Source organism: Mustela lutreola, chromosome 9 (genome assembly GCF_030435805.1).
Source record: "Mustela lutreola isolate mMusLut2 chromosome 9, mMusLut2.pri, whole genome shotgun sequence".
Lineage (NCBI taxonomy): Eukaryota > Metazoa > Chordata > Mammalia > Carnivora > Mustelidae > Mustela > Mustela lutreola.
In genome coordinates this window covers 72,192,003-72,219,459 of record NC_081298.1, presented here as the reverse complement: position 1 = coordinate 72,219,459, position 27,457 = coordinate 72,192,003, and the positions used below count along the sequence as shown (strand labels likewise).

The 27,457-nt window shown below is 40.7% G+C and overlaps 1 protein-coding gene across 1 annotated transcript in view; it reads right to left on the bottom strand.

Moving 5' to 3' along the window:
• Window positions 1–24,977, bottom strand: part of MSH2 (mutS homolog 2) — a 78,770-nt gene extending 53,793 nt beyond the window's left edge. Inside the window, exons 1-6 of the mRNA XM_059134742.1 lie at window positions 24,690–24,977; window positions 14,970–15,124; window positions 11,088–11,366; window positions 10,041–10,187; window positions 6,718–6,867; window positions 5,179–5,312 (exon numbers count right to left, since the gene is read on the bottom strand). Coding sequence (XP_058990725.1) covers window positions 5,179–5,312; window positions 6,718–6,867; window positions 10,041–10,187; window positions 11,088–11,366; window positions 14,970–15,124; window positions 24,690–24,900 — 1,076 coding nt within the window. The 5' untranslated portion in view covers window positions 24,901–24,977. The remainder of the gene's footprint in view (window positions 1–5,178; window positions 5,313–6,717; window positions 6,868–10,040; window positions 10,188–11,087; window positions 11,367–14,969; window positions 15,125–24,689) is intronic.
• Window positions 24,978–27,457: the final 2,480 nt, after the last annotated feature.

The following is a 27,457-nucleotide window of genomic DNA, read 5'->3' as shown; positions in this document are numbered from 1 at the left end:
ATCATGACCTGAGCCAAAGGCAGAGGCTTAACCCACTGAGCCACCCAGGCGCCCCCTTCTGGATATTCTGATTCTGCTGTTCTTGAGGGCTTCTGTACCATCTGAACCAAAAGTTTTTGTTTTAAATTCCAGCCTCAACAATTTTCCTGTTAGATCCCACACTGCCTGAAAGCATAGACGGGGCCACAAGTTAAGAACTACCCTTTTCTGGGGACAACTGGGTGGCTCAGTGGGTTAAACCTCTGCCTTCGGCTCAGGTCATGATCTCAGGGTCCTGGAATCGAGCCCCGCATCAGGCTCTCTGCCCAGCAGGGAGCTTGCTTGTTCCTTTCTCTGCCTACCTCTCTGCCTACTTGTGATCTCTCTATCAAATAAATAAATAAAATATCTTAAAAAAAGGGGCGCCTGGGTGGCTCAGTGGGTTAAAGCCTCTGCCTTCGGCTCGGTTCATGGTCCTGGGGTTCCGGGATCGAGCCCCGCATCGGGCTTTCTGTTCGGCGGGGAGCCTGCTTCCTCCCCTCTCTCTCTCTGCCTGCCTCTCTGCCTACTTGTGATAGACTCTGTCTGTCAAATAAATAAATAAAATCTTAAAAAAAAAAAAAATCTTAAAAAAAAAAAAGAATCCTATTTATCTTAGGGGATTACAGGTGCATCTGACGTTACATGACAGATATATGACAAGTTGTAAAAGAAATTTTATGCCTCTTCACATTAAAAATGTTTTTACATTAAAAAAAAAATAGAGTCCATGGGGCGCCTGTGTGGCTCAGTGGGTTAGGGCGCTGCCTTCGGCTCAGGTCATGATCTCAGGGTCCCGGAATCGAGTCCCACATCGGGCTCTCTACTCGGCGGGGAGCCTGCTTCCTCTCTCTCTCTCTCTCTCTCTCTGCCTGCCTCTCTGCCTACTTGTGATCGCTCTCTGTCAAATAAATAAATAAAATCTTAAAAGAAAAAAAAAATAGAGTCCAATTTGGATCAAATTAAGGATCACCGACAGGAGTAATAAATACAGTGCAGCAATTAAGCACATGATGGGCTCTGTAGTCAGGCCAGCTTGCCTTTAAATCCAGTCTCCACCAAGTTACAGATGAATCTGAGATGCTTGCAAAATGCCAGGCACAAAGTAGATACCAGTCTTATCACCCTCCACCTTCTAATAGCTTGACAATAATCTAAGAGTAATCCCATTTTCATCATTATTCCTAAAGCTATCAACTGAGCTACTATCCTTTATAAATGTATACACCAAACTCAAAGATCTAGTCACATCTACCTCTGCTCTAATGAAAACAGAATAAAGAGAAATTTTTGCTCTCCTTAACAGAATTCACCCATAGCAACATAATTTAAAATTAACTCTTGACTGCCTGGCTGGCTCAGTCAGTACAGTGTGGAACTCCTGATCTCAGGGTCATGAGTTCGAGCCCAATGTTGGCACTAGAGTTCACTTAAAAAATATAAGTAAATTAACTCTTCACTTACAGATTCCCACTATTTACTCTTCTGCAAATCACCCCTAAATAATGATAGTAAGAAACAGAAAACATTATTTCACTGTTATCCTGATAAAAGATCAATCCTAAATGCTTGAAGAGGGAGAAAGGAGATTTGCCCCGATGCCCCTGGAAAGTATAAACTTGAGGTAGCAGAGCAGGCAGAGTGGAGAAAGGGAGATAAAACAAGGAGACTGTTCAAACAAGCACCTGAATGAGGAGTGTAACTTTCTCTATCTACTATGTGGAATTTCAGCATTTAGTCTTGAAAACCAAGGGCTTTCCTACTGGCAAACAAAAAAATTCTCACCAAGATAAAGAGGAGAAAGTAGGTCTTCTCATCTCACAGGTTCAGAACAGCAGATCATATTGATTCACAAAGCTCTCCTCACAAGTGTTATTTCTTATTAAGAAGTCTTTTTAGACTACCAGATTTTGGAAGTACTGCAATGTCTGTGGGGAAAAAACCCTTTATTTACCCTCTTAAAAAACCCTTAATTTTGCTATCTTACTAAGTAATTTGTTATTTTCATCCCAGGTATCAGAAGATTCTAAATGCATACGTGCTCTAGTTGTTAAGCCAGAAGGGGACCACTGACACTTGTTCTGTTCCCATAAAACCAAAGTAAAAAATATAACCAATGACCTAGAGCTTCAGTGTTAAATTTTCTTAAAAAAAAAAAAAAAAAAAAATAGACTGGCTGCTCCCAGGGCAATGGTGGCAAAGGGTACAATAAGAAATGTGTCCCTGGGGCATCTGGGTGCCTCAGTGGGTTGAGCATGACTTGTGACTTGGGCTCTGGTCATGATCCCAGTGTCCTAGGATCAAGACCCATGTTGGGTTCCCTGCTCAGCAAGGTGTCTGCTAGTCTCTTTCCCTTTGCCCCTTCCCCAACTCGAGCTTGCTTGCTCTCTTCCTAATAATTAAAATATTTAAGGAAAAAGAAATGTGTCCCTGGAGCTGTACAACAGAGAGGCTCTGAGAAGAGGTCCCAGGGAACTGGAGGATAAGAATAGGAGAATTATCACTGTAAATCCCTCTGTCCTGTTTGAATTTTGACACATCTAAATACATCTAAATGTTATTACTTATTCACAGGTAATTAAAATTAAAAATTGTAAACCACCTTGGTGACTTGCAAATATCTAATCCTTCCTATTTAATATTAAATTACTAAATCCAACTCTTCTTCCCCAACAAACCTGACTTCAGAAAGTCATCTTAACATCTCAAATTCTGCATTTTCAATAAAATACCAGCACTCCCACAATCACTAACCTGAGTTATTTTTATTGTAAGCCTCTTCAGAATGCACAGGATTAACAAAATGAGCTTAGTAGTTATGTGCAAGGTGTCTTAAAAAACACCGACCAACTACTTTATGTTTGCCTTGAAACGACGCAAATACTGAAGAGATCATTGTGCTTTCGTGTATCATCAATATTCAGTAGGTATTCAACAAATTCTTGAATGATTTGACATGACAGCCATAAAAATAAATCTTCTGCCAATTCTGGCAATGCAATTTAATTTACCAAATGGAAAACATTAGGTACAAAATAAGACCATTAGAAAGAGCCCAGGGATGCCTGGGTGGCTCAGTTAAGCTTCTGCCTTCAACTCAGGTCATGATCCCAGGGTTCTGGGATCAAGCCTTTGCTCAGTGGGAAGCCTGCTTCTCCCTCTGCCTGCTGCTCCCCTGCTCGTGTGCTCTCTCTCTGACAAATAAATTAAAAAAAAAAAAAAAAAAATAGCCTAAGTACTGAGAAAGGTAAAATAAAGTACATCTCGTCAATAAAATATAATGTAATTAAAAATTAAAAACATTGAATATGAAGATAAAACAGCAATGGTAAAAAATGTTTATGATAATATAAGCAGAAGTGGGAAAAACTGGGGCACAAACTATATTGGGGGTGCCTGGGTGGCTCAGTGGGTTAAGCCTCTGCCTTTGGCTCAGGTCATGATCCCAGGGTCCTGGGATCAAGCCCCGAATCAGGCTCTCTGCTCAGTGGGAGCCTGCTTCCTCCTCTCTCTCTGCCTGCCTCTCTGCCTACTTGTGATCTTTGTCTGTCAAATAAATAAATAAAATCTTAAAAAAAAAAAACAAACTATATTAGGATTTATGATTTTTTTAAAAATATTTATGTATTCATTTTAGAGAGAGAGAGATAGAGAACATGTGCACACAAGTTGGGGGAAAGGCAGAGGGAGAGAATCCTCAAGGAGATTCTCCACTGAGCCAGAAACCCAATGCCAGAACCCGAAGCGGGACTCAATCCTACGGCCTATGAGATTATGACCCGACCTTTAACTGACTGAGCCATCTAGGCACCCCTACAACTATGACCTTAAAAAAAAGGACTAATGTAAGAGTCCGCCATATAAAATGATTCCATTTGGGGCACCTGGGTGGCTCAGTTGGTTGGATGACTGCCTTCGGCTCAGGTCATGATCCTGGAGTCCCAGGATCGAGTCCCACATTGGGCTCTTGGCTCCATGGGGAGTCTGCTTCTCCCTCTGACCTTCTCCTCACTCATGTTCTCTCTCACTGTCTCTCTCTCAAATAAATAAAATCTTAAAAAAAAAAATAAATAAAATGATTCCATTTATATAAAGTTCATGGCGGACCTGGGCAGCTCAGTTGGCTAAATACCCAACTCTTGGTTTCAAGCTCAGATCATATTTCAGGGTCTTGAGATGGAACCCGGTGTCCAGCTCTATGCTTACTGCAGTTTGCTTTGGATGATCTTTCCCTTCTCCCTCTGCCCCTCCCCCACCCACATGCACTCTCTCTCTTAAAATCTTAAAAATAAATAAGTAAAATGAAAATAAAGTTCAAAAACAGGCAAAACTAATCCATAATGTTTGAAGGACATTAATCGCTTCTGAAATGAGGAGGGATAGTAACTAGCAGGAGAATCCAGGAGAGTTACTAGGGACATAGTCATGTTGTTTCTTGATCTGTTGTTACACCAAAGTGTTGCTCACTTTGTGAAAATCCACTAAGCTGCACACTTAGGATTTGTGCTCTTATGGACATTATACTTCACTGAAAAATCTTAAAACTCCTATCTAGAACTAAAGATAAAAATAAAATATACCCAAATGCTAATCATATTCAGGTGGCAGGATTATAAAACTTTTTCTTTCATTTCCTGAATTTTAAGATTTTCGGAAATACATGCGTAGGCACCCTTAAATAGTTTCTAAAATAATTAAGAGTAAGTGCTTCCTATGTACTAGACCTTCTTCAAAGTACTTAATGTATCTATATTAAATCATCTAGTCTTTGTAACAACCCTATTAAGAGGTTATTATTGTCATTTTAAAAGGAAAAACTACAACACTAAGGTTAAGTAACTTACTCAAGATGACACAGCTAATAACTGGGAGAGCCATAATTTGAACCAAGATACCCAGGCTCCCAAGTTCATGGTTTGAAACACTATCCATCCATCTTCATAATAAAACCTTATTTTTTTTATAGTGGAAAAAACAGTAATTAATAAACTAATTTATTCTATCAATCTGAGTCATTACTACTGTACTACTACGTAGGTAGGTCTCTGCGCAGTCGGATGCTAAAATATAGGAGCAAATTTGCATATTAGAGTAAGTGGCATAATCCTGGAGTAATTAGAAGTTACTTAAAGCTTATAGGAGCATACATGAGAAATATACCTCTCTTCTATTCTGTTCTTATCCAGCAGAGGCTGCTTAATCCACTGGTTGACCAGTCTTTGTCCCTGAGGGGTTTTGCATTTATTCAGCAGTGCAGCCAGAGACTGAGAGCCAGTAGTATCTTCAAGAGAACCCTAGCAAACAAAAAACAAAGCAGGAAGAATGGCGTGCCCATTAGTAAAAACCTTACTGTGCCGTGAAAAAGAATTAAAGAATTTTAGAAATAAGAACACTAGTATTCTTCAAATACTAAATGAGAAATTTGCACAAAGGTTCCTCTTCCTCAGCTGGGTCACTGTCAGGCTGGATGTCAGTCTATACTGCAGCACCTGAGTATTTTGAATCCATATAGTCAAAGCAGTAGCTTCTCAGATGCCATCCCTTGTTTAACCTAGCACATCCCATTTCCATTCTTTTATGACCTCCAAAGTATGGTGACCTCACTTTAAATACTGTCCCATTTTGGGACGCCTGGGTGGCGCAGTCAGTTATGTGTCTACCTTCAGCTCAGGTCATGATCTCAGGGTCCTGGGACCGAGTCCTGCATCAGGCCCCCTGCTCAGCGGGCAATCTGCTAGAAATTCTTTGTGCTTCTCCCTCTGCCCTGCTTGTGCTCATGCTCGTGTGCTCTCTCTCATGTAAATAAATAAAAATCTTAAAAAACAAAGTCCCATTTTGTCATTCTAACCCATCTCTGGGGAACTGGGACTAAAGGCCAGAAAAAGCCCGTTGAAAGTCTTGGATTAAACAAACCAGTGATCACTTGAACATGGCACGTTAGAGGCCCCCAGTTGGGTGGAACGCCTATGTCTCACAGTGCTTTAAAATGTATTTATGTGTGTATAAATGCATGATACATATTCACATGTGTTGACACGGCCGTATGTTGACAGCCAAAATAACTGGCACACAGGGTCCATGAAAGGAAATGGAAGTCTTTCTGGTGGCTATTAAAGCAAAGCAAAGAAATAAACATTTTTTCTAAAAAACAAAAAAACCCTCTTCCTAAAATCAAATTTTCAACCATTAATCTATATTTTCTGTAGTGTATTTTCCATAAACCAAAACCACTTAATAATACTACAGTTCTAGACATAAACTTCTTAAACTGTAATTTTTAAAAAACTGCTGTGATAAAACCAGTCATAAACCCAGGACAAATACTACTTATACAGGTGGCAACTAGCAAAATTTTAAAAACTGCTTATCTAACTATAATATTTTAAAATATTTAAGTTCCTTAACAGTATTCTTCAGTATACAACAAAGGAAACATCTTATAACCATCAAAAAAAAAATTTTTTTTTTTTAACATTTTGTTTATTTACCTGACAGAGATCACAAGTAGGCAGAGAGGCAGGCAGAGAGAGAGGGAGAAGCAGACTCCCCGCTGAGCAGAGAGCTCAATGTGGGGCTGGATCCCAGGACCCTGAGATCACAAACCAAAGTGAAGGCAGAGGCTTAATTAACCCACTGAGCCACTCGGGCACCCCTACCACTCAATATTTTTAATCCATGTGTTTTGTTTGTTTGTTTTACCTGGAAAAGGTTAAGGGCTCTGACTGCTGCAATATCCAACTTCATGTACTGGCTGAAGTCAAACATAGTCAGTTCAAACTGTCCGAAGTTCGATTCATCTGATAGGAGATCTAAAAACTTGATTACTGCAGACAATGATGAAGCTGCAACCTAAGATTAAGAATTTAAAATAAAAGATTCTATCACTAGAATCCTAGAGATTAAAAAAAAGAAGGCAAAATGGAAATAAATTCTAAACATGATCATTTTCCTTGGTCTTCCTTCCCAATCTAAATCAAGAAAACGAGAAGAGTTTAAATAAATCTCGCTTAAGATTAGAAAACGACTTTTAGAAAGTGAAAATTTACTTTAACAGTAGCACTATTTACAATACCCGAAAGCAGAAATGACTCAAATGTTTACCAAGTGTGGTAAGTTCACCCCTATGGTATACTGCACAAAAAAGCATATAAGCACCAACAATCCAGAGACACATGACAATGGATAAATCTCATAAACATAATACTAAACAAAAGAAAACCAGCACAAAAGGCTACAAACTACATGATTCCATTAATATAGACTATTAAAAACAGGCCAAACAAATCTGTGCTGTAAGAGTTGAGAACCAGGGTTATCCTTGGTAGGGTAATGACTAGAAGGAAGCATAAAAAGGTCACTGAGGTACTGGTACTATCTTGTCTCATGGACACTGATTATTTGAGTATTTGCAATTTATGATAATCTCATTTATACACTTACGATATATGCATTTTCCTACACGTGTATTTAATAGGAAGTTTCAGGGTACCTGGGTGGTTCAGTCAGTTTAAATGCCTGACTCTTAATTTTGGCTCAGATCATGATCTCAGGGTCCTGAGATTGGGCTCAGTGGGGTTCTACATGGGGTTCTACACTCGGCGTGGAGTCTGCTGAGATTCTGCCTTTCTATCTGCCCCTCTCCCCATCAGAGCACCCCTTCTCTAAATAAATGAAATCTTTTGAAAGTAAATAAATAAGTATAATAAACTGTCTGTTATTACTGTAACATAAGAAGTTTCAGGACATTAAACTGATAGCCCAAAGACAAATCCTACATATTAAAGTATACTTAAGGGCACCTAGGTGGCTCAGTCAGTTAAGCATCTGCCATCAGCTCAGGTCATGATCTCAGGGTCCTGGGATGGAGCCCCGCATTGCACCCCACATCACATCACCCAGCACACTGCATCTCACTGGGCTCCCAGCTCAGTGGGGATTCTGTTTCTCCCTTACCCTCTGCCCCTCCCCCATTTGTTCTCTCTCTGTCCCAAATAAATAAATAAAATCTTTAAAAATAATAAAATGGGGCGTCTGGGTGGCTCAGTGGGTGGCCTCTGCCTTTGGCTCAAGTCATAATCTCAGGGTCCTGGGATCGAGTTCCACATCAGATCAGGCTCTCTGCTCAGCGGGGAGCCTGCTTCCCACCCCATCTCTCTCTCTGCCTGCCTCTCTGCCTACTTGTGATCTGTCAAATAAATAAGTAAAATCTTTTTTAAAAAATTAAAAAATAATAATTAAGTAAAATATACTTGGTATTAGATTGTGAATTGTAATTTATTTTCCCTAATCGAAAACAGTCATCTATGTGTCCTTACCAAACTCCAGCAAATGCCTAAGACTGTCAGAATTTCCTGCAATGTCACCACACAGATAAAAACACTTGTTAGTAACCCTAGGAGTTTCTTTATATTTTCAAGAAGTAAGTTTCTAATACCAGTATTACTACTTATACATACTGGCTTTTGATTTTGCCACACACACAAACATTCAAATAATTACTTAAGTTTATAAGAATCAAACTATTACACAACAGTAAATTACCACAAAATCCCGTATCATTAATAGTCCAAGTTCATTCTAGTTCTAACTCTACTTTCAGAATTCTAAGTCATAAAGCTTGTTCTTTTATTTATTCTTTTTTTTTTTTTTTTTTTTCTTAAAGATTTTTTATTTATTTATTTGACAGAGAGAAATTACAAGTACACTGAGAGGCAGGCAGAGAGAGAGAGAGAGAGGAGGAAGCAGGCTCCTCACTGAGCAGAGAGCCCGACGCGGGACTCGATCCCAGGACCCTGAGATCATGACCCGAGCCGAAGGCAGCGGCTCAACCCACTGAGCCACCCAGGCGCCCCTATTTATTCTTTTTTTAAAAGATTTTATTTGACAGAGAGAAAGATCACAAGTAGGCAGAGAGGCAGGCAGAGAGAGAGGGGGGAAGCAGGCTCCCTGCTGAGCAGAGCGCCTGATTCAGGGCTTTATCCCAGGACTCTGAGATCATGACCTTAGCCGAAGGCAGGGGGTTAACCCACTGAGCCACCCAGGTCCCAAGCTTGTTCTTTTTAAAGCATACAATAGAATTTTTCATTTTACTTATCAGGGATCCACCAAATTATCATGTAAGAGCGTCCAAAGTATTTTTAAATACATAAGAGTACATCTCAAACCATACCCACCCCAAAGATATGAACAAAGAAACACTTCAACCACTGAAAATTCTCTAAGAAATTACATTATTTCCATATTCATTTTTACCACTAAACATACATAACTAGTGCTATTCTTTTAGCCTGTTTAAATGTAATATTATGCACTACATACTATATTTACTTTCACCCTTATTATTTCCTCATCTTCGTAACAATCCTTTAAGATTATCTATTTAACAAACAATGAAACTGCCTCTCAAAAAAGTGAAGTAATTATAATTAAAGAACCCAGAACTTGTACATTATAATGCTGCGATAGGTCTCTTTTCCCTCCTACAATCACTATACTATCTCGTCCATGTAAGAGACAGGATCAGGCTCTTTCCTGTGAAATCAATAAAACTCTTTCTTGTCCCCAAAGACATATGTGTATAAATATAATGTGATTATATTTAAGACTGTTTTAATTTTTCTAGTAATTTCCTTAAGTTTTTCACAAGCTTCCTCACGGTAAAAATAAACTTAGTATCAATGATCCATAGTTTAGACTTTGAGAGAGATGAAACAAGTAGCCTTCTAAAAGTCATGATTATAGGGACGCCTGGGTGGCTCAGTTGGTTAAGCAGCTGCCTTCGGCTCAGGTCATGATCCCAGCGTCCTGGGATCGAGTCCTACATCAGGCTCCTTGCTCCACAGGGAGCCTGCTTCTCCCTCTGACTCTGCCTTCCACTCTGTCTGCCTGTGCTCGCTCTCGCTCGCTCTCTCTCTGACAAATAAATAAATAAAATCTTTAAAAAAAAAAAAAATAAATAAAAGTCATGATTATAATTTATACAATTTATATGTAAGAGTAAATTTGTATTTTAATCCACATACCTGATTCTCCATTTCTGGCAAGACAGCACTATTCACCTGCTCTCCCTTTTTGCCTTTCAACAACCGGTTGAGGTCCTGATAGATATCTTTTGTCAAAAAGTCAGCTCTTTTTCTTTCTGTGATCAGAATTCCTCCTCTCTGAATAACCTATTTTACAAGAAATAATTTAAATTACTTCAAGTAAAGGATTTTTTAAAAAATATTTTATTTATTTATTTGACAGACAGAGATCACAAGTAGGCAGAGAGGCAGGCAGAGAGAGGGGAGGAAGCAGGCTCCCTGATGAGCAGAGAGCCCAATGTAGGACTCGATCCCAGGACCCTGGGATCATGACCTGAGCCGAAGGCAGAGGCTTTAACCCACTGAGCCACCCAGGCGCCCCAAGAAAAGGATTTTTTTAAAAATAAGAAAAAACTATATACCATAATTACAGTAACAACACCTTAACCAATTATTAGCCCACATTAAGTTTTTATATAATGTGAAAGATACTGGTAATTTATAAACATGTATTTTTAAAATCTATGTTTCCATGACAATTTAAAATTATTTTCACATAAAGCTTTCAAAAAATAGTTTCAACAGTAAAAACTCTAAACAAAATAAGTAATTGTGGAAAGTTGCTTAAATACTAACCTATGCTAACAATGCCCATCATAGTTTTACTCTTTCCCAAGCAGTTCCTATGGCATTTGAAGCCCACAAAAAGAAAAAAGATACCTAAATAAAGCATACACTTACCCAAACAATACAATCAGAATTTTTAAAAAAGACTCAGTAAAAGAGACTAAAAGTTCCACTTGAACTATCAAAAAATAACCCTGAAGCTTTACATCTTACTTATTTGATAAACCCATGGTGTCCTCAAAGATAGAAAGTTTCTGTGAAAGATAAACATCAAGATTATCCTGAAAATACCTTACTGTACTTAGATAAAAAAAAAGTTGAGTTCTGAATTATTTTTTTTCTTTAAATAAAGGTGTTTGTTATGTTAATGAGTCTTTCATAGGCTTAGATTCTCCTCCATCACTAACTTGATTCCCTTACCTGCCTCAGTTTTCCCATGTCTCCAGCAGTCTCTCCTCCTGGTAGAACACATTCCTTTGGTCCAATCTGAATCAGGAGAGCCTCCAAGTTGGAGAACTGATCATTATCAGGGAACTCACAAAGTCCTAGCTTCCTCTGTATGGAGTCAACATACCCAACTCCAACCTGTCTTTGGCCATCAACTGTAGACATTTTAATACCCACAACACCAATGGAAGCTGACATATCATTGTTACCAAAGAGAATGTCTTCGAACTGCGAAAGATTGCCTGGGGAAGCCTTAAAAAAAATAAAGAAAAATTTTCAGAACTGTTGAACATACTTAAAATTTTACTAACAAACAAACATTACCCAACCTTGACCAATTTCATTAACAAAATGTTCTCTTAGAAAAACTGTTTATAACAATATATTCTAATTATTCTTATCTCATTTTCTATAAAGTATCCTCCCTGTTTTTTCCAATTATTTTCAGGACATTTGATCAGATCTAAAAATAAATTTATTAGAACAGATTTTCAGGGTGCCTGGGTGGCTCAGTGGGTTAAAGCCTCTGCCTTCGGCTCAGGTCGTGATCCCAGGGTCCTGGGATTGAGCCCTACATCTGGCTCTCTCTGCTCATCAGGGAGCCTGCTTCCCCTCCTCTCTCTCTGCCTGCCTCTCTGCCTACCTGTGATCTTTCTGTCAAATAAATAAATATAATTTTTAAAAAAAGAACAAATTTTCAATTTGAAATCCCGCACCTGGATTATACACACTATCATTTAGGTGTCCAAAGTTCCTGAAGGTTTTTATCAGTATGATCATGATAAAATTTATTTTTCTACAATACGAATCTAAATATTTTAAAACTATGGATTGTTGATTAAAATCTGGATCAAAATCAAATGGGAGGGGGGCACTTGGCTGGCTCAGTCAGAAGAGCATGGGACTCTTGATGTCAGGTCATGAGTCTGCGTCCCATGTTGGGTACAGAGATGACTAAATCTTTATTTATTTATTTATTTTTGAAGATTTTATTTATTTATTTAACAGACAGAGATCATGAGTAGACAGAGAGGCAGGCAGAGAGAGAGAGGGGGAAACAGGCTCCCTGCTGAGGAGAGAGCCCAATGTGGGGCTCAATACCAGGACCCTGGGATCATAACCTGAGCCGAAGGCCAAGGCTTTAACCCACTGAGCCACCCAGGCGCCGTGACTTAGAATCTTTAAAAAAAATACATATATTTTATTTATTAGTATTATTTAAAGGTAGGCTCCATGGCCATATGGGGTTTGAACTCACGATCCTGAGGATCAAGAGTCACATGCTGTACCAACAAAGCCAGCCAGGCCCTCTTTAAATTTTTTTAAAAAATGAAATGGAGAAAGCATCTTGCATTCAAATTTTAAAAGCACTGATTCAATTACAAAATGTAAACATATTTTTACATATATACTTTGGATTTGTACAGATTAGGAAACACACCTTTAAAAAAAGTCTCTGAACCAGTACCTAATAAAATTGTGTTCTTGAGGGTCTTTGAAAATGATAAAGACTGGTAATCTGTGAACTAGATGGTATCCAAGGTCTTTTCCTGCTCTGAACATACCACTGAGAACATGCAAAAGAAATCAATCATAGAAATCAACTATTTTAAATATCACTAATACTTTATTATAGACTCAATAGGCTAAAAAAATGTAAAGATAAATCAGTTGATGCAGTTTTAGATCCGAACTTAAAATGTCAGGATGAAGATAACACCTTTTTAATCTGATAAAGATATATATTTGAAAAAACATCCCCCTGACCTAAAATGTAAGCATTAAGAATTCATCTTTAAGGATCTGGATATAGTATTGCATCGTAAGGTGTGATGGGCTGATAATCATGGTAATCTCTTGTACACTTAGGAGTCCACATTTTGGTGTTAACTAATTGAGCTCTATGAAGAATGAAATAGAAAACATCACTTTGTGGTGATTTCTATTAAAATCTTTCTATTAATTTTCTATTAAAATCTTTCAAGACCTTGGGCGCCTGGGTGGCTCAGTGGGTTAATCCGCTGCCTTCGGCTCAGGTCATGATCTCAGGGTCCTGGGATCGAGTCCCACATCGGGCTCTCTGCTCAGCAGGGGGCCTGCTTCCCTTCCTCTCTCTCTGTGATCTCTTCCCTTCCTCTCTCCTACTGTGATCTCTCTCTGTCAAATAAATAAATAAAAATCTTTAAAAAAAAAAAAAAAAAAAAACTTTCAAGACCTAGGCTAACACTCTAAGTAAAAGCCCCACTGTTCTCAGTAAAACACCAATGAAAATCCCCAGGGAACTCTATAATGTACAATGCTATATTCTCCCAGATATTATCTTCAGTAAATGTCTACATTTACAAAGGCTGGCAGGGGGAGGAGGACACACTATGAAACAAGAATTGAACAAAATTATGTTTGGGGCAGTACCAAGATCAAATGTTAAAGGATTCTATTAAACCTCATAAGGGAAAAAAAAAAAAAAAATCACAGGACTTTCAAGTTGGAAAGCATCCAAAAAAACCTAATTTTACTGTTTATAGAGAAACAGATACAGGAGAAGGTTGGGAAATCTGCCAAGGACACCCAGAGAGACAAGAGAAGAAAATAAAGAATATATGCTGACTGTAAGCCCAGAGCACGGTCACCCTTATCACACATTTATTCCCTTTCAAGAATAAATCTTGCTCCCCAACAACATTCTGCCATTAATTTATTCCAGTATTTATTTAGAACTTACTCCCCACAGGCACCGCAGTTGAACAACCAAAAACAGGACCTTAGAGACTAACAACGAAGTTATTCATTATAGCAAACAAAACAGCACTACTATCTCCACGAATGCATAAAATACGCACGTCAATAAGCCTTTCTAGGGACACCAAGGAATAGGATTATCATTAAACAAAGTTCCTAACTTATAAAAAATTACACATTTAATGGAAGAGAAAAGCATATAGAAAGATACAAAGACATTACAAATGTGTACAAGTGAGGGGCTCCTGGCTGGCACATGACTCAATTTCGGAATTGTAAATTCAAACTCCACACTGGGAGTAGAAATTACTTTAAATAAATAAATAAAGTTTTAAAAAAAGAGAAAATTTGAGAAAAAAGGGGAGGGCACACACATGGGTGGCTGATCCTGTTAAGCTTGGGACTCGACTTCCATTCACATCAAGATCCCAAGGTAGCCTGGGGCTCCATGTTCAGCAGGCTGTCTGCTTGAGATTCTTTCTCTCTGCCTCCTCCCTAATTTGCTATTGAGCATTTTCTCAAATAAATCATCAAAAAAAAAAATTAAAATAGGGTGCTTGCGTGGCTCAGTCTGTTAAATATCCTACTTGGTTTCAGCTCAGGTCATGACCTCAGGGTCCTAGGATGGAGCCCTGCATTAGGCTCCATGCTCAGTGTGGAGTCTACTTGAGACTGTTTCTCCCTCTGCCCCTCCTACTCACACTGTGTCTCTCTCTCAAATAAATAGAATCTTAAAAAATAATAATAAAAATTATAAAAATCTTTAAAAAGTGTGTAAATGAGGTATTTGGGATACAGTTAATCTGTGTGATACTACTTTAAAAACAAAATCAAATCTTTGTTTAATGCTGGTATTCAATTTTACATAAAATCTATTTTCTTATTTAGGTTTCGGGGATATTGACAAAGCTTCACGTATTCATACTCCTAATAAGGATTTACTGAATTTCTAAACTGCTATTAAACCATGATTTTAAAAACCACATGCTGAAGAATATTTCTCAAAGCATTTTATCACAACCTGATTAAAATATTAAAACACACAAATGAAGTCCCTCACTATTTTTTTTTTCTAGTCTTAAAAATAATAACCAAATTAAAGAGGAAGATAATTACCTTAAATGCCAAATACCAATCATTCTCCTTTGAGGCCTTATTTCCAGCTCTATTCTTATAAACTTCGACTCTGTACTGTCGAACTAGAAGAAGATCTCTTACAAAAGACTCAAAATTCATTTTACTAAGCACAACACTCTCCAAGGTCTTTGTTCCTAAAGAAAAATATTAAAAATACATATTACACATTTGCGGATTTAAAGTGGTTAAGTGTTCAGGTACCTAACACGATGGCGACCCCCCCCCGCCCCCCCAGCCAAGCTACATTCTTCTCTCAGTAATTCATTCCTTCAATAAACTGTTAAGTACTTACTACTCATCCCAGTTGAAGGGTATAAAAAGATGAATAGATGTAGCACCCAACCTTTTTCTGTGGAACCTATGCATCAAAATAAAAAATTAAAAAGATACAAAGATAGGAGCACCTGCAGTCAGTTAAGTGTCTGCCTTCAACTCAGGTCCTGTTCTGGGATCGTGGGATTGCAGGGCTCCCTGCTCAGCACGGAACATACTTCTCCCTTTCCTCCCCACTCATGTTCTCTCTTGCGATTTCTCTCAAATAAATAAATAAATAAAATCTTAAAAAAGAAGAAGAAGAAGAGGAGGAGGAGGAGGAAGAGGAAGAAAATAATACAAAGACAGAGGCGTTTGAGTGGCTCAGTTGGTTAAGTAAGTGTCTGCTTTCACCTTGGGCCATGATCCCAGGGTCCTGGGATTGAGCCTCATATCAAAGATAAAAAAGAGTAAATGCGTATCCAGCTAAACTTACTTGTCCTTTCTTATAATTAGTTTCTCAGAATTTTGAATAAAAATCTTATAACTATACAGTATTTATATGTAATTAAACTTTTCCTGAAAGGCCCATAAAAATGTATGTCATTATTCACTGCAAAATGTTCTAGGTAACGCAGGATAAAATTCAAAGGTTCAAAGAAGTACTGCAAAAAGAAGGACTTCCCTTTCACCAATGATCCCCTACATATCCAATTCACCAGCCAAGTGCTATCAGTTTATAAAATATATTCCCAAACACAAGCTATACACATACAAGCATTACTTTGTTCCTCTCTTACATCAATAAGGACATACTACAAACACTGTTCTGTATCTTGGCTTTTTTTTTTTTTAACATTTGAATATATTTTGGAGGTTGTTCCATCATTACAATCAGCTTCTTTCTGTTTACAGCTGCAAACATTCCAATGACTCTGAGGATGTTCTATAATTTAATTAGTCTCTTACTGATGGACATACAGGTTGTTTCCAGTCTCTACTATTACAATAACGCTGCACAATCTTGTACATGCTTCACTCTCCAAACAGGTGAGCACATCTGTAAGACAAAGCCCCCAACTGGACTTTGTCAAAGAATGTGAGTGATTTTGATAAATACTGCCAGAATATTCTCCTTGATTGGCTGTGCTAATTAGCACCATCATCCATTAAGTATGAATGCATCTATTTCCCCTCTCCAATCAACACAGTTTTCAAACTTTTGGTCTTTATTTTAGATCAATGGTTTTCAACTGGGAACAATCTTGCTTCTCTAGCAGACACCGGTCAATGTTTGGAGGCATGTGGATTCTTACAACACTGGGTTTCATTCAGTAGAGGTAATACTGATTATTCACTTAATGGTAATACTTCTTAGGGCATCTGGGTGGCTAAATTGTTAAGTGTCTGCCTTCCGCTCGGGTCATGATCCCAGGGTCCTGGGATTGAGCCCCTGCATCAGGCTCCCTGCTTGGTGGGAGGCCTGCTTCTCCTCTCCCACACCCTCTGCTTATGTTCCCTCTCTGTGTCAAATAAATAAAATCTTAAAAAAAAAAAAAAAAAAAAAGGCTAATACGTGTAGATTTTTCTGACAATTCTGGATCTTATTAAAAGTTTAACCTAAATTTAATAATAGATCATGCCAAGTACAAATATCAAATACAAACAAGCATAAAGATTAATTAAATGACATAAGGCAACTGTTTTGTACAGCTAAACAGATGATACTTCCAGTATCTCTTTCATTAGTTACAAGTACTAGCAATAATTCCCACTGTGTGACAAGCTGAAAAAGGGCTGAAATCTTGCCTCTCTTAAGGTTCTTCCCTAGAACATTCTGTACCTCACCCAAGACTGGCAAACAAATATCTATAGCAACCAGGCAGGTATCAAAGGAGCAAAGGAACAGACCTGACAGGGCAGGTGGCTTCAAAAGAGATCATATAGAGTGGTCGGAACAGTGACAAAAGAAGGAAAAGCACGTTGGGGTAAAGGGCTATGTTAGAGAGAGCAGCCACTCAGCTCCAAACACACTGCTGAACCATGGGGATCTTTATATCCAGAGTTTTCAACTGCGCGGAATTTTCAAAAAGCAGCTCAAAATATGAAATTTTTTTCCTGAAATCTCCCTATCTTTAAAATATAGTTGGGGCGCCTGGGTGGCTCATTGGGTTGAAGCCTCTGCCTTCGGCTCAGGTTGTGATCCTATGGTCCTGGGATCGAGCCCCGCATCGGGCTCTCTGCTCAGCAGGGAGCCTGCTTCCTCCTCTCTCTCTGCCTGCCTCTCTGCCTACTTGTGATCTCTGTCTGTCAAATAAATAAATAAATAAATAAATGAAATTAAAATAAAATATAGTCAATCAGGGGCGCCTGGGTGGATCAGTGGGTTAAAGCCTCTGCCTTCGGCTCAGGTCATGATCCCAGGGTCCTGGGATCGAGCCCAGCACTGGGCTCTCTGCTCAGCAGGGAGCCTGCTTCCTCCTCTCTCTCTCTGCCTGCCTCTCTGCCTACTTGTGATCTCTATCGGTCAAATAAATAAATAAAATCTTAAAAAGATAATAATAAAATAAAATACATTCAATCAGTTCAAACTTGGAGCAAAACACTATTTAGGACACCAATTTCAACTCAGTAAGTTTAACAGTCACATTTTCTTACAGACTTGAATACCATGTGACTGCTGTTTTTTTTTTTTTTTTTTTTTTTTTAAAGATTTTATTTATTTATTTGACAGAGAGAGAGAGAGATCACAAGTAGGCAGAGAGTCAGGCAGAGAAAGAGGCGGGAAGCAGGCTCCCTGCTGAGCAGAGAGCCCGATGCGGGACTCGATCCCAGGACCCTGAGATCATGACCTGAGCCGAAGGCAGCGGCTTAACCCACTGAGCCACCCAGGCGCCCCGTGACTGCTGTTTCTTTAGGTTGCATTTAGACAGCAAGTTGCATGAGAATTATGTTTACTCTAGAATCCCATTCAACAAGGTCTGTACTCACGTTCTGAGGCATGGGCAAGACTGAAGGCCTCCAGCCTGCAACAGGCTCGTATCTCCCAACTAACACTCAGGATCAGAACCTCAGTGGAATGGTCAGCCCTATCTAAATTATTTCCTGGTTTTGCCTATAACTCTTACCATTTTGCCCGAGACTCTCCCAGTTTTAATACTAAAAGTTTGGTGTTCCAGAAGCCCCCACAGTCCCAAGCAAATGAGAATGATTGGTCAGCCTACCAACCCATCTAGTTAAATTCCCTGTGAGTAACATTATTCAAAAGATGAGACATCATAAAAATAAAAACAAGGGGGAAAAAAAACTTCAAGAAAAACAGCACAGGCACCAGGGTGGCTCAGTCAGTTAAGCGTCCAACTCTTGGTTTCTGCTGAGGTCATGATCTCATGGTCTTGAGATCAAGCCCCACGTTTGGTTCTGCGTGGAATCTACTAGAGATTCTCTCCCTTTGCCCCTCCTCCTATTAGTACAGACTCGCTCTCTAAAATAAATAAATATTAAAAAAAAAAAAAAAGGCAGCAAACTAGAGTTAATATAAAATCAGAGAATTTCTCCCAAAGGTTCTGATAAACACCACTGTGAATTTTACCAGCAACTTCCAGTAAATACAATAGTGAGTTTCAAAAACAGTTTTTCATATCATCCTTTAAATTAAAAGGCAAAATGTAAAATCCAACTCAGCAAAAACAATTCTGAGAGGGGGAAAAAACAAGATTAGTCTGGTAAAATTCTGAAACAGGTCTTAAATCAAACCAGGATATGCCAGCCGAACTGTCTGCCCAGCACAGGGTTTTTCAAGTACTTGATATTGAATGCCATTACAGGACGAACAAGCACTCTCAGATCCACAAGCCCCACCCCTCCCTATTATACCCAACTACTTTGCACATCAATGTTATCTACCTGGGTCCAGAGCAAACTGGTCAAAACTTTCTACTGCCACTTTTTTAAAAAGAGATTTTATTTATTTATTTATTTATTTATTTGAAAGAGAGAGAGAGAGAGAGAATGAATATGAAAGGAGAGAGGTCAGTGGGAGAAGCAGACTCCCCACAGCACAGGAAGCCTATGTGGGATTCGATCCTGAAAGTCCAGGATCATGACCTGATCCGAAGGCAGTCGCTCAACCAACTGAGCCACCCAGGAGTCCCTCCACCCACAACACTTTGAACAGAAACAGAGTCACAACAGTGGTGATTTCTTAAGAGCTGGTGGAGTGGAGAGACAAGTGAGATGATTCCTCTCCCCCATGGCCTCCTCTACCTCTATTGCTAATAAGACAGTCCAGCCACCCAACTGCCAAAGTTATCCTGCGAAGTTACTATTTCTCTCAAAGGAGTTTTTGTGACACACTGGGTGGTGGTGCATTTTAAGTCTTATTTACTGATGAGCACCGAAAGTGCTAGTCTACGTTCCTGGTGAAGAGACTGGCATTGTATGCTTTATCTAACCTGCTGGGAAGTAAAACTGACGTGGTGTAAAATAAGAGAACAGGAACAGAAAGGTACCCAGCCTCCACCTAGGGTACAGCAGAAGGAATAGCCTCAGGTTCATGTAAGATTCTTCGAGAATAATTTGGAGCCCCCAACCTCATTGAAATGACAATTACCATATGTCTGCTACATGTGGGCATCATGCTAGGGGCTAGAGTTCAGAGGAATACACTGCTTAAAACACAGGTTCTACTAAGAGCTTTCAGTCTATTGGAATACACAGGCAACAGGTAGAATAAATGCTATGTCTAGGGTAAAAAGGCCCAAGAGCAGCGAATACCTAAGGGGTAGGGCAGCTAACCAGGCAGTCTTAACAGGGAAATCAAGAAAGGCTCCCAACAGGAGATGCTTTCTAAGCTGAATTATGACCAAAAAAAAAAAAGGAGGCAAAACCCAAGTAATTTTCTTTTTCAGTGACTCAGAGTTCTTATCCATAAATTGGAGCTCGGTACTGACCCATCTCACAGGGCTTTTTAAAAATAATACTGTGATCATTAATGTTGAAGATTAAAAGTAGCTTAAAAGACGTAGTCTACCTGCCAGTAGAATGAACCAGAGGAGAGGAAACAGAAAGCCAACTCTGAAAGAGGGGATTGGGATCCAGACCACAGCAAAAGGCTCATCTCTTCACTGGCACAATAGGGAGGAAAGAATGGGTACAGATGAAATTAAAAAGTACAGGTACAAGAAATAACCCAAATGTCTGTGAACTGGCAAATGGGTAAAAACAAAATATGATATATCCATACAATAGAGTATTTTTTGGCAATAAAAAGAAATGAAGTACTGATAGCAGAGATGAACCTGAAAATATTAAGTGAAAGAAGTCAGTGAAGACCACATATTTTATGATTCCATTTTTTAAAAGATTTTATTTCTTTCTTTGAGATAGATACAGCAGGCAAGCATGAGCAAGGGGAAGGGGCAGAGGGAGAAGCACACTTTCCACTGAGCAGGGAGCCAGAAGCAGGACCTGGTCCCAAGACCCTGAGATCATGACCTGAGTCTGAGGCAGATGCTTAACAAACTGAGCCACCCAGGTGCCCTTAGGATTCCATTTTAATGCAATGTCCAGGGTAAGTGAAATCTAGATAGATGAGAGGTTAGTGGTTGCCCAGCATTGGGAGAATGAGGAGGAACGGCGGGGGGTGTGACTGTTAATGGGTACAGGGTTTCTTTTGGGGACAGACAAAAATGTTTTGAAAATTTACTGTGGGGGCACCTGGCTGGTTCAGTTGGTAGAACATCCATCTGACTCTTGATCTCAGGGTCTTGAGGTCAAGCCCACGTTGGGTGTAGAGATTACTTTAAAAACGAATATATAAATAAGTAAGATGTACTGTGGTGGGGCACCTGGGTGGCTCAGTCAGCTGAGCATCCAACTCTTAGCTCAGGTCTTGATCTCAGGGTGCTGAGTTCAAGACCCATGTGTGGCTTGGGCATGGAGCCTACTTTAAAAAAAAAAAAGATGTATTGCCATGATGGTTGCTTAACTTTGTGAATATACTAAAATCCACTGAATTATAAAACAGAACACTGAAATGTTTACATGTGTCAATCAAAAGTAAATGCATGAATCATACTGTATGTGCATAGTATCTCAACAAACCTGTTATATTATAAAAAGTATCCTTTTGGGGCACCTGGGTGGCTCAGTGGATTAAAGCCTCTGCCTTTGGCTCAGGTCATGATCCCAGAACCCTGGGATCCAGCCCCACATCGGGCTCTCTGCTTAGGAGGGAGCCTGCTTCCTCCTCTCCCCCAGCCTGCCTCTCTGCCTACTTGTGATCTCTGTCAAATTAAAAAATAAAATCTTAAAAAAAAAAAAAGGATCCTTGAAGGCAGGAATTGAGAGCGTTCTAACAATTTGTCTTCTACAGTCAGAGACAAGTTTGACTGCTAAAGAATGTGGGAAAAGGTCGGAGGCTCTGAGATTTGCCTTAAGTGCAAGTGCACGTGACCCTCATCAGGTTATTTATAATTCATCAGGCCTTACAGTCCAGGTATAATTTACCAATCTAGGGTCATTTCTCAATAAGCAATGCTGCCTAGAAACATAACTAACCTTAATTTGATCAGGGTTACCAGGTGGAATAGAGAAGCACAGAAAAAGGTTTTGTTAATAACCCTTTACCTAAATGGTCTAATGTTGAAATGAAGGAAAATTCTTTCCAAGAAACAAGTATTCGCAGCCTCACACCAACATATATTATTTAAAAAGATGCTCAGTTACACTGCATCTTGTACAGTGAAAACCCCAAGACACCCACTTTGGGGATCTCCAAGACATTTTTGAGGACCTCCCTCTTTCACTTATTTCAGCCAATTTCTAGTAACAAATGATCAACCTTTTATTTTTTTTTTTCTAATTTTATTTATTTGACAGACAGAGATCACAAGTAGGCAGAGAGGCAGGCAGAGAGAGAGGGGAAACAGGCTCCCTGCTGAGCAGAGAGCCCAATGTGGGACTCCATCCCAAGACCCTGAGATCATGACCTGAGCCGAAGGCAGAGGCTTTAACCCACTGAGCCACCCAGGTGCCCCATCAATCTTTTTCTAACTGTTATTATCCAGGGCGCCTGGGTGGCTCAGATTGTTAATCGTCTGCCTTCAGCTCAAGTCATGATCTCCTGGTCCCGGGATCCAGCCCCATTGTCCAGCTCCCAGCTCAGCAGGGGAGTCTGCTTCTCCCTCTCCATCTCCCTCTCCGCCTGCTTGTGCTCTATCTCAAATGAATAAATAAAATCTATAATTATTTAATTTAAAAAATTTCACTGTTACTATCCTACCCGAACATATAATAGGACAATCTTTTACCTAAAATGTTTGTTTGGCATAAATGTTTAACCTAAGAACTAGATGCTTAAGAATAACTCACATTTACTTGCTAATCTCTGAAAAGTTAAATTCACCGTTAACACCATTCTCAATATGAACAGGAAGTGACTAGATTATTCTTAGGAATGCACCCAGTAAACGCCTACATTTTAACTTTCAAGAGCAATGAAAGGAAAAATTGTTTTTTAAAAAGTCTACTCCACTCGGGGGCACCTGCGTGGCTCAGTGGGTTAAAGCCTCTGCCTTCGGCTCAGGTCAAGATCCCGGGGTCCTGGGATCAAACCCCGCATCGGGCTCTCTGCTCAGCGGGGAGCCTGCTTCCCTTCCTCTCTCTCTACCTGCCTCTCTGCCTACTTCAAATAAATAAATAAAATCTTTAAAAAAAAAAAAATTTAAAAAAAATAAAAAAATAAAGTCTATACTCCACTATATAAGATACTGGGTATTCATACTAAACTTCCTTCCCAGTAAATGGGTGTAAAGCTTAGCATCCATTATTCGTTTCATAATCTAAATTAGAAAAATAAAAACATTAGAATCATTAACGGGCGCTTAAAAAAAATCAGTGATTCAATTTACAGAACCATATAAGTATGTTTAGAACTTTTTACATCATTTTAAATGCTTAAATTATTCTAAGCTGCTAATACAAAAATAGGATAACTACATTTACTAGCCTTGAGTAACTTTAAAACCGGAAAGTAACTTAGACCATCATTAACTATGAAGCCATCCATCCCTCCCTATCTCTGGCTGGTCTTCATTGATCCTAACACCTCTCCTCTTGCCCCTTCTAACTGAGCCCCCATCTTACAGCCAAACATCCAACACACCTCTCCACCTTTACTTAAGTCATCCAACTTCTGGGCCCACAGCATAAAATTTCAACTCAGCACAACGGAAAAAAAAGCCTTGGATCCTCTGACCCCACCCACCTGGGCCACCCTCCTCCCGGTTTTCTGTTCCAGGGACACCAATCGGCCTTTTTTCAGACCCTCTCCGCAGCGAAAGCCTAGTCCTTCAAGACGCAAGAGAAATTTATTCTCATCCAGTGCTGCTTCTGTGGTCTCCAATCGTTGCCATTCCTGCTTTTCTAGGCCTCTTCAACAACTTGCTATGGAGCACACACTTCCACAGTTCTTCACTTTCAATAACTGATTATTTCTGCCTTGCTCTCCACTAGAGTGAGCTCTGTGAAGGCAAAGATACTGTCTTTCCCAGTGTCCATAACCCTCTCTGACACAGCAACACTCAATAAATTTTTGCCAGATAAATGAAACATTAACATTCCATCTGCATGTGGTAAAGGCAGGACTAGAACCCACGTCTCCTCACTACACCCTCCCCCTCACTCCGTTATGATGGAAGAATGCTCCATCACAACGGTGCTGGGGAGTTAAGCAATCAACACGAAACCTCTAGAACATCTAGCTCACATAGTGTGAAAAGTCTGCAGCCTTACAAGGAGAGATAATACGAGAGACATGGGGCTGGATTACGGAGGGCACGCACAGCCGACCTGAGGCCAAGACAAACGTGCCTAGTCCAAAGTCACAGATGTTAAGTGGAGGCGCCGCGACGCGAATCCAAGAATTGTGGCTCCAAGTCCGAGGTCCTGACCACTTGACACTGCTGCCTATCAATAGCAACCCGTTCCAGATCCCGGCACTGAACCAGAGTTAAGTGGAGGGTGGGCAAAACCACACCGATGACATGAAATGTTCTCCCAAGCCCCCTTCTATTTTAAATCTCACTCCTGGGCCGGAGTTTGCGGGGAGATCTACAGGGCCAAGGCGGGGCCGCGGGCAGACACCCATGCGACCGCTGTGCAATTTAAAAAAAAAAAAAAAAAAAAAACTAATGTATTAAAACGCCGGGCAGAGGGGACGTTCCTTCCTTGTCTCCAGTTAGTTCAGGTCTGGGGCCGCTGCAGAGGGACCGACTCAAGGGCGGAGGCGGGGCAGGGGCGGATGGCGCCCCACTTGGCCGAGGCAGCGGCCAGAAGAAGCGCCATCCCTGGGAGGCAGCGACGTCCCCGCCCCTGTAACTCCTTGCCCTAGAGTCCGCTCGCTGCCCACCGCCCGAGGGGAGCCCGCGCAGCCCCTGCCCTCACCTGCCGGCCCTATGTACTTGATTACCCCCTGGGTCTTGAACACTTCTCGGGCGGCCAGCAGCGCGTCCTCGTGGTGCGCCGTGTAGAAATCGCCCCGGTCGAAGAGGCGCACCGTGGTGGTCGGCTTCTCCGGCATGGCCTGGAAGAAGCGCACGAAGCCGACCTCGGACGCGCTCTCCAGCTGCAGCGTCTCCTTCGGCTGCACCGCCATTTCGGAACCTCTCCGCTGACTGCCAAAAGGAACTGCGCGACCCCGCACCCCCTAAGCTGTTTCCCGCCTCCCTTCCCTCCCTCCCGTGCGGCGTCCGGCCTTTGCTGAGACGCCCAATCAGCACCCACCGCTGCTTTTTGGTGGGTGGGAGTCCGCCGCGGTAGCCAATCATAAGCGGACGCGGCCCAGCTTCCCGCGCACGCTGACGACTCTTGCCTACTGCGCATGCGTAAACCTAGGTCGCGCGCCGACCCTGGCAGACAGCCATCCTGAAAAGATTTCAGGTCCAGGTGCTGCTTTCTGCTGCGCTCGCGTGAAATCTGGGTGGATGAATAGTTAGGGAAGGCGGCCAGGTGGGCCGTTCTGGCGGTTTTTAGTTTGTTATGTACCCAGAAGCATGAGAGTGAAAGCAGAAAGAAACTCGATAACAAGGAAAAACTAGCCTTTCTCCCCATCCTACTACATTTTTTTAAAAAACGTCACCTCCTCTCTGAGCGCTAATGTACTGAATCGTTGAATCACTATATTGTACACCTGTAACAACACTACGTTCATGCAACGTGGGAGGTTTGGGGGGTAGGAAAAGAATAAATGAAACAAGATGGGATCGGGAGGGAGACAAACCGTGAGAAACTCAATCTCGCAGAACAAACTGAGGGTTGCTGGGGGGAGGGGGGTTGGGAGAAGGGGGTGGAGTTATGGACATTGGGAGGGGTGTGTGCTGTGGCAAGTGCTGTGAAGTGTGTAAACCTGGCGAGTCACAGACCTGTACCCCTGGGGATAAAAATACATTGTTTATTTAAAAAAATTGAAAATTAAAAAACTGCACCCCTCTCTCCCTTTTCCTTGTTAAGCAAACTGACCAACATCAAAATTACAGGTTTTTCCATTGCCTCCTTATTGTTCTGTACTAGCCACATTCTTGTTTCCTCCACTCCTTAAATGACTGATTGATTAAAAAACATGTGGCCTTCTATGTGCCACCCTCTTCTAGAATTCGAGGTTCACTAGTAATGTTCAGTTTACACTCAAATAAATGAATTCAGATGATACAGTAAGTAAATTAACAGTAGTAAACTGTTAGAAGATAACTGTATCGGTGAAAAAAAAGGATGAATTTTATTTATTTATTTATTTATTTTTAATATTGAGCAAAGACCTACAGGTCAGGATGTGTCCTGCAGTTACCTGCCTTAGGAATGGTATTGCACGCTCCTGTTTGGCTCACACTTACCCTGTGGAAGCGGCCCCAACCCTGACTCAGCAGCAGAATTACTGGGGAGTGGGAGTGGGAGGACTTTCCAAAGGTATTCCTGGGCCCCAAGCACATATAAAGGTTTGGAATTTCTGAAGGTGGGGTATTGGGATCTTTTTACAAACTTCTCCCTGTGGGATGCCTGGGTGGCTCAGTGGGTTAAAGACTCTGCCTTCAGTTCAGGTCACGGTCCCAGGGTCCTGGGATGGAATTCTGCACCGGGGCTCTCTGCTCAGCAGGGAGCCTGCTTCTCTGCCTCTCTGCCTACTTGTGATCTCTGTCTGTCAAATAAATAAAAATCTTAAAAAAAAAAAAAAATCCACTGAGTGGCTCAGTGGATTGGGCCTCTGCCTTCAGCTCAGGTCATGATCTCAGGGTCATGGGATCGAGCCCCACATCTGGCTCTCTGCTCCGCAGGAATCCTGCTTCTCCCTCTCTCTCTGCCTGCCTCTCTGCCTACCTGCGATGTATCTCTCTGTCAGATAAAAGAATTAGTGGTCAATGTATAATCCGGAGGCGCTTAGCTGTTAAAATACCCAGACAAAACCTTAGGAAAAAATAAATAAATACAAACCTCTCTGGGTAGGTCTGACAATCAGCTCAGTTCTGAAACCACTGGCCTGCAAGTGAAAATCCAAATACCTTGGGACACAGAGGAAGTTTGGATCATCTGACTTCAGACTACTTTCCAACAGACTTACATCCCCCACAGCCTGCAGTACTCCCCGCCTCACTGCAGCTCTGGAATCTGGGCCAGTAAACTCCCCTTCCCCAGCGCCTGGCTGTCTCAATCCAGAGAGCACAAGACTACTTATCTCAGGGTCCTGGGTTCAAGCCCCACGCTGGGCTGAGAGCTTACCGAAAAATAATAATCATAATTAAAATAAATTCCCCTTCTCTTTTGACACTTGTAGCTCCAAAACAAAATTGTCCCTCTTCTGGAATGGCCCTTTCCTGCTCTTCGTGTAGCAAATTGCTAGTATTCATTCTTTCTTCAGGCCCAAAAGTATCCTCAGTCAAACCTGCCCAGTTCCTGCAGATATACTTAGTTGCATTATCCTCTGGAGTACCACCTTCTTCATATTCATATTACAACAAAATTTGCTGCATTGTTTTAGAAATACCTGTTCCGCTTCTTTGAGCACTTAGAGAAGCCACCAATGGGTGTTTATGTTTGTAGTTAATGATAATGGCAACTGTTCATCAGCATTCATTGACTATCAAGTGTTTTCGTTATTTTTACATGTGTTTACTGTTTTAATCTTTGAAACTCTAGGTATTACGTCCTATTGTTATACTTAT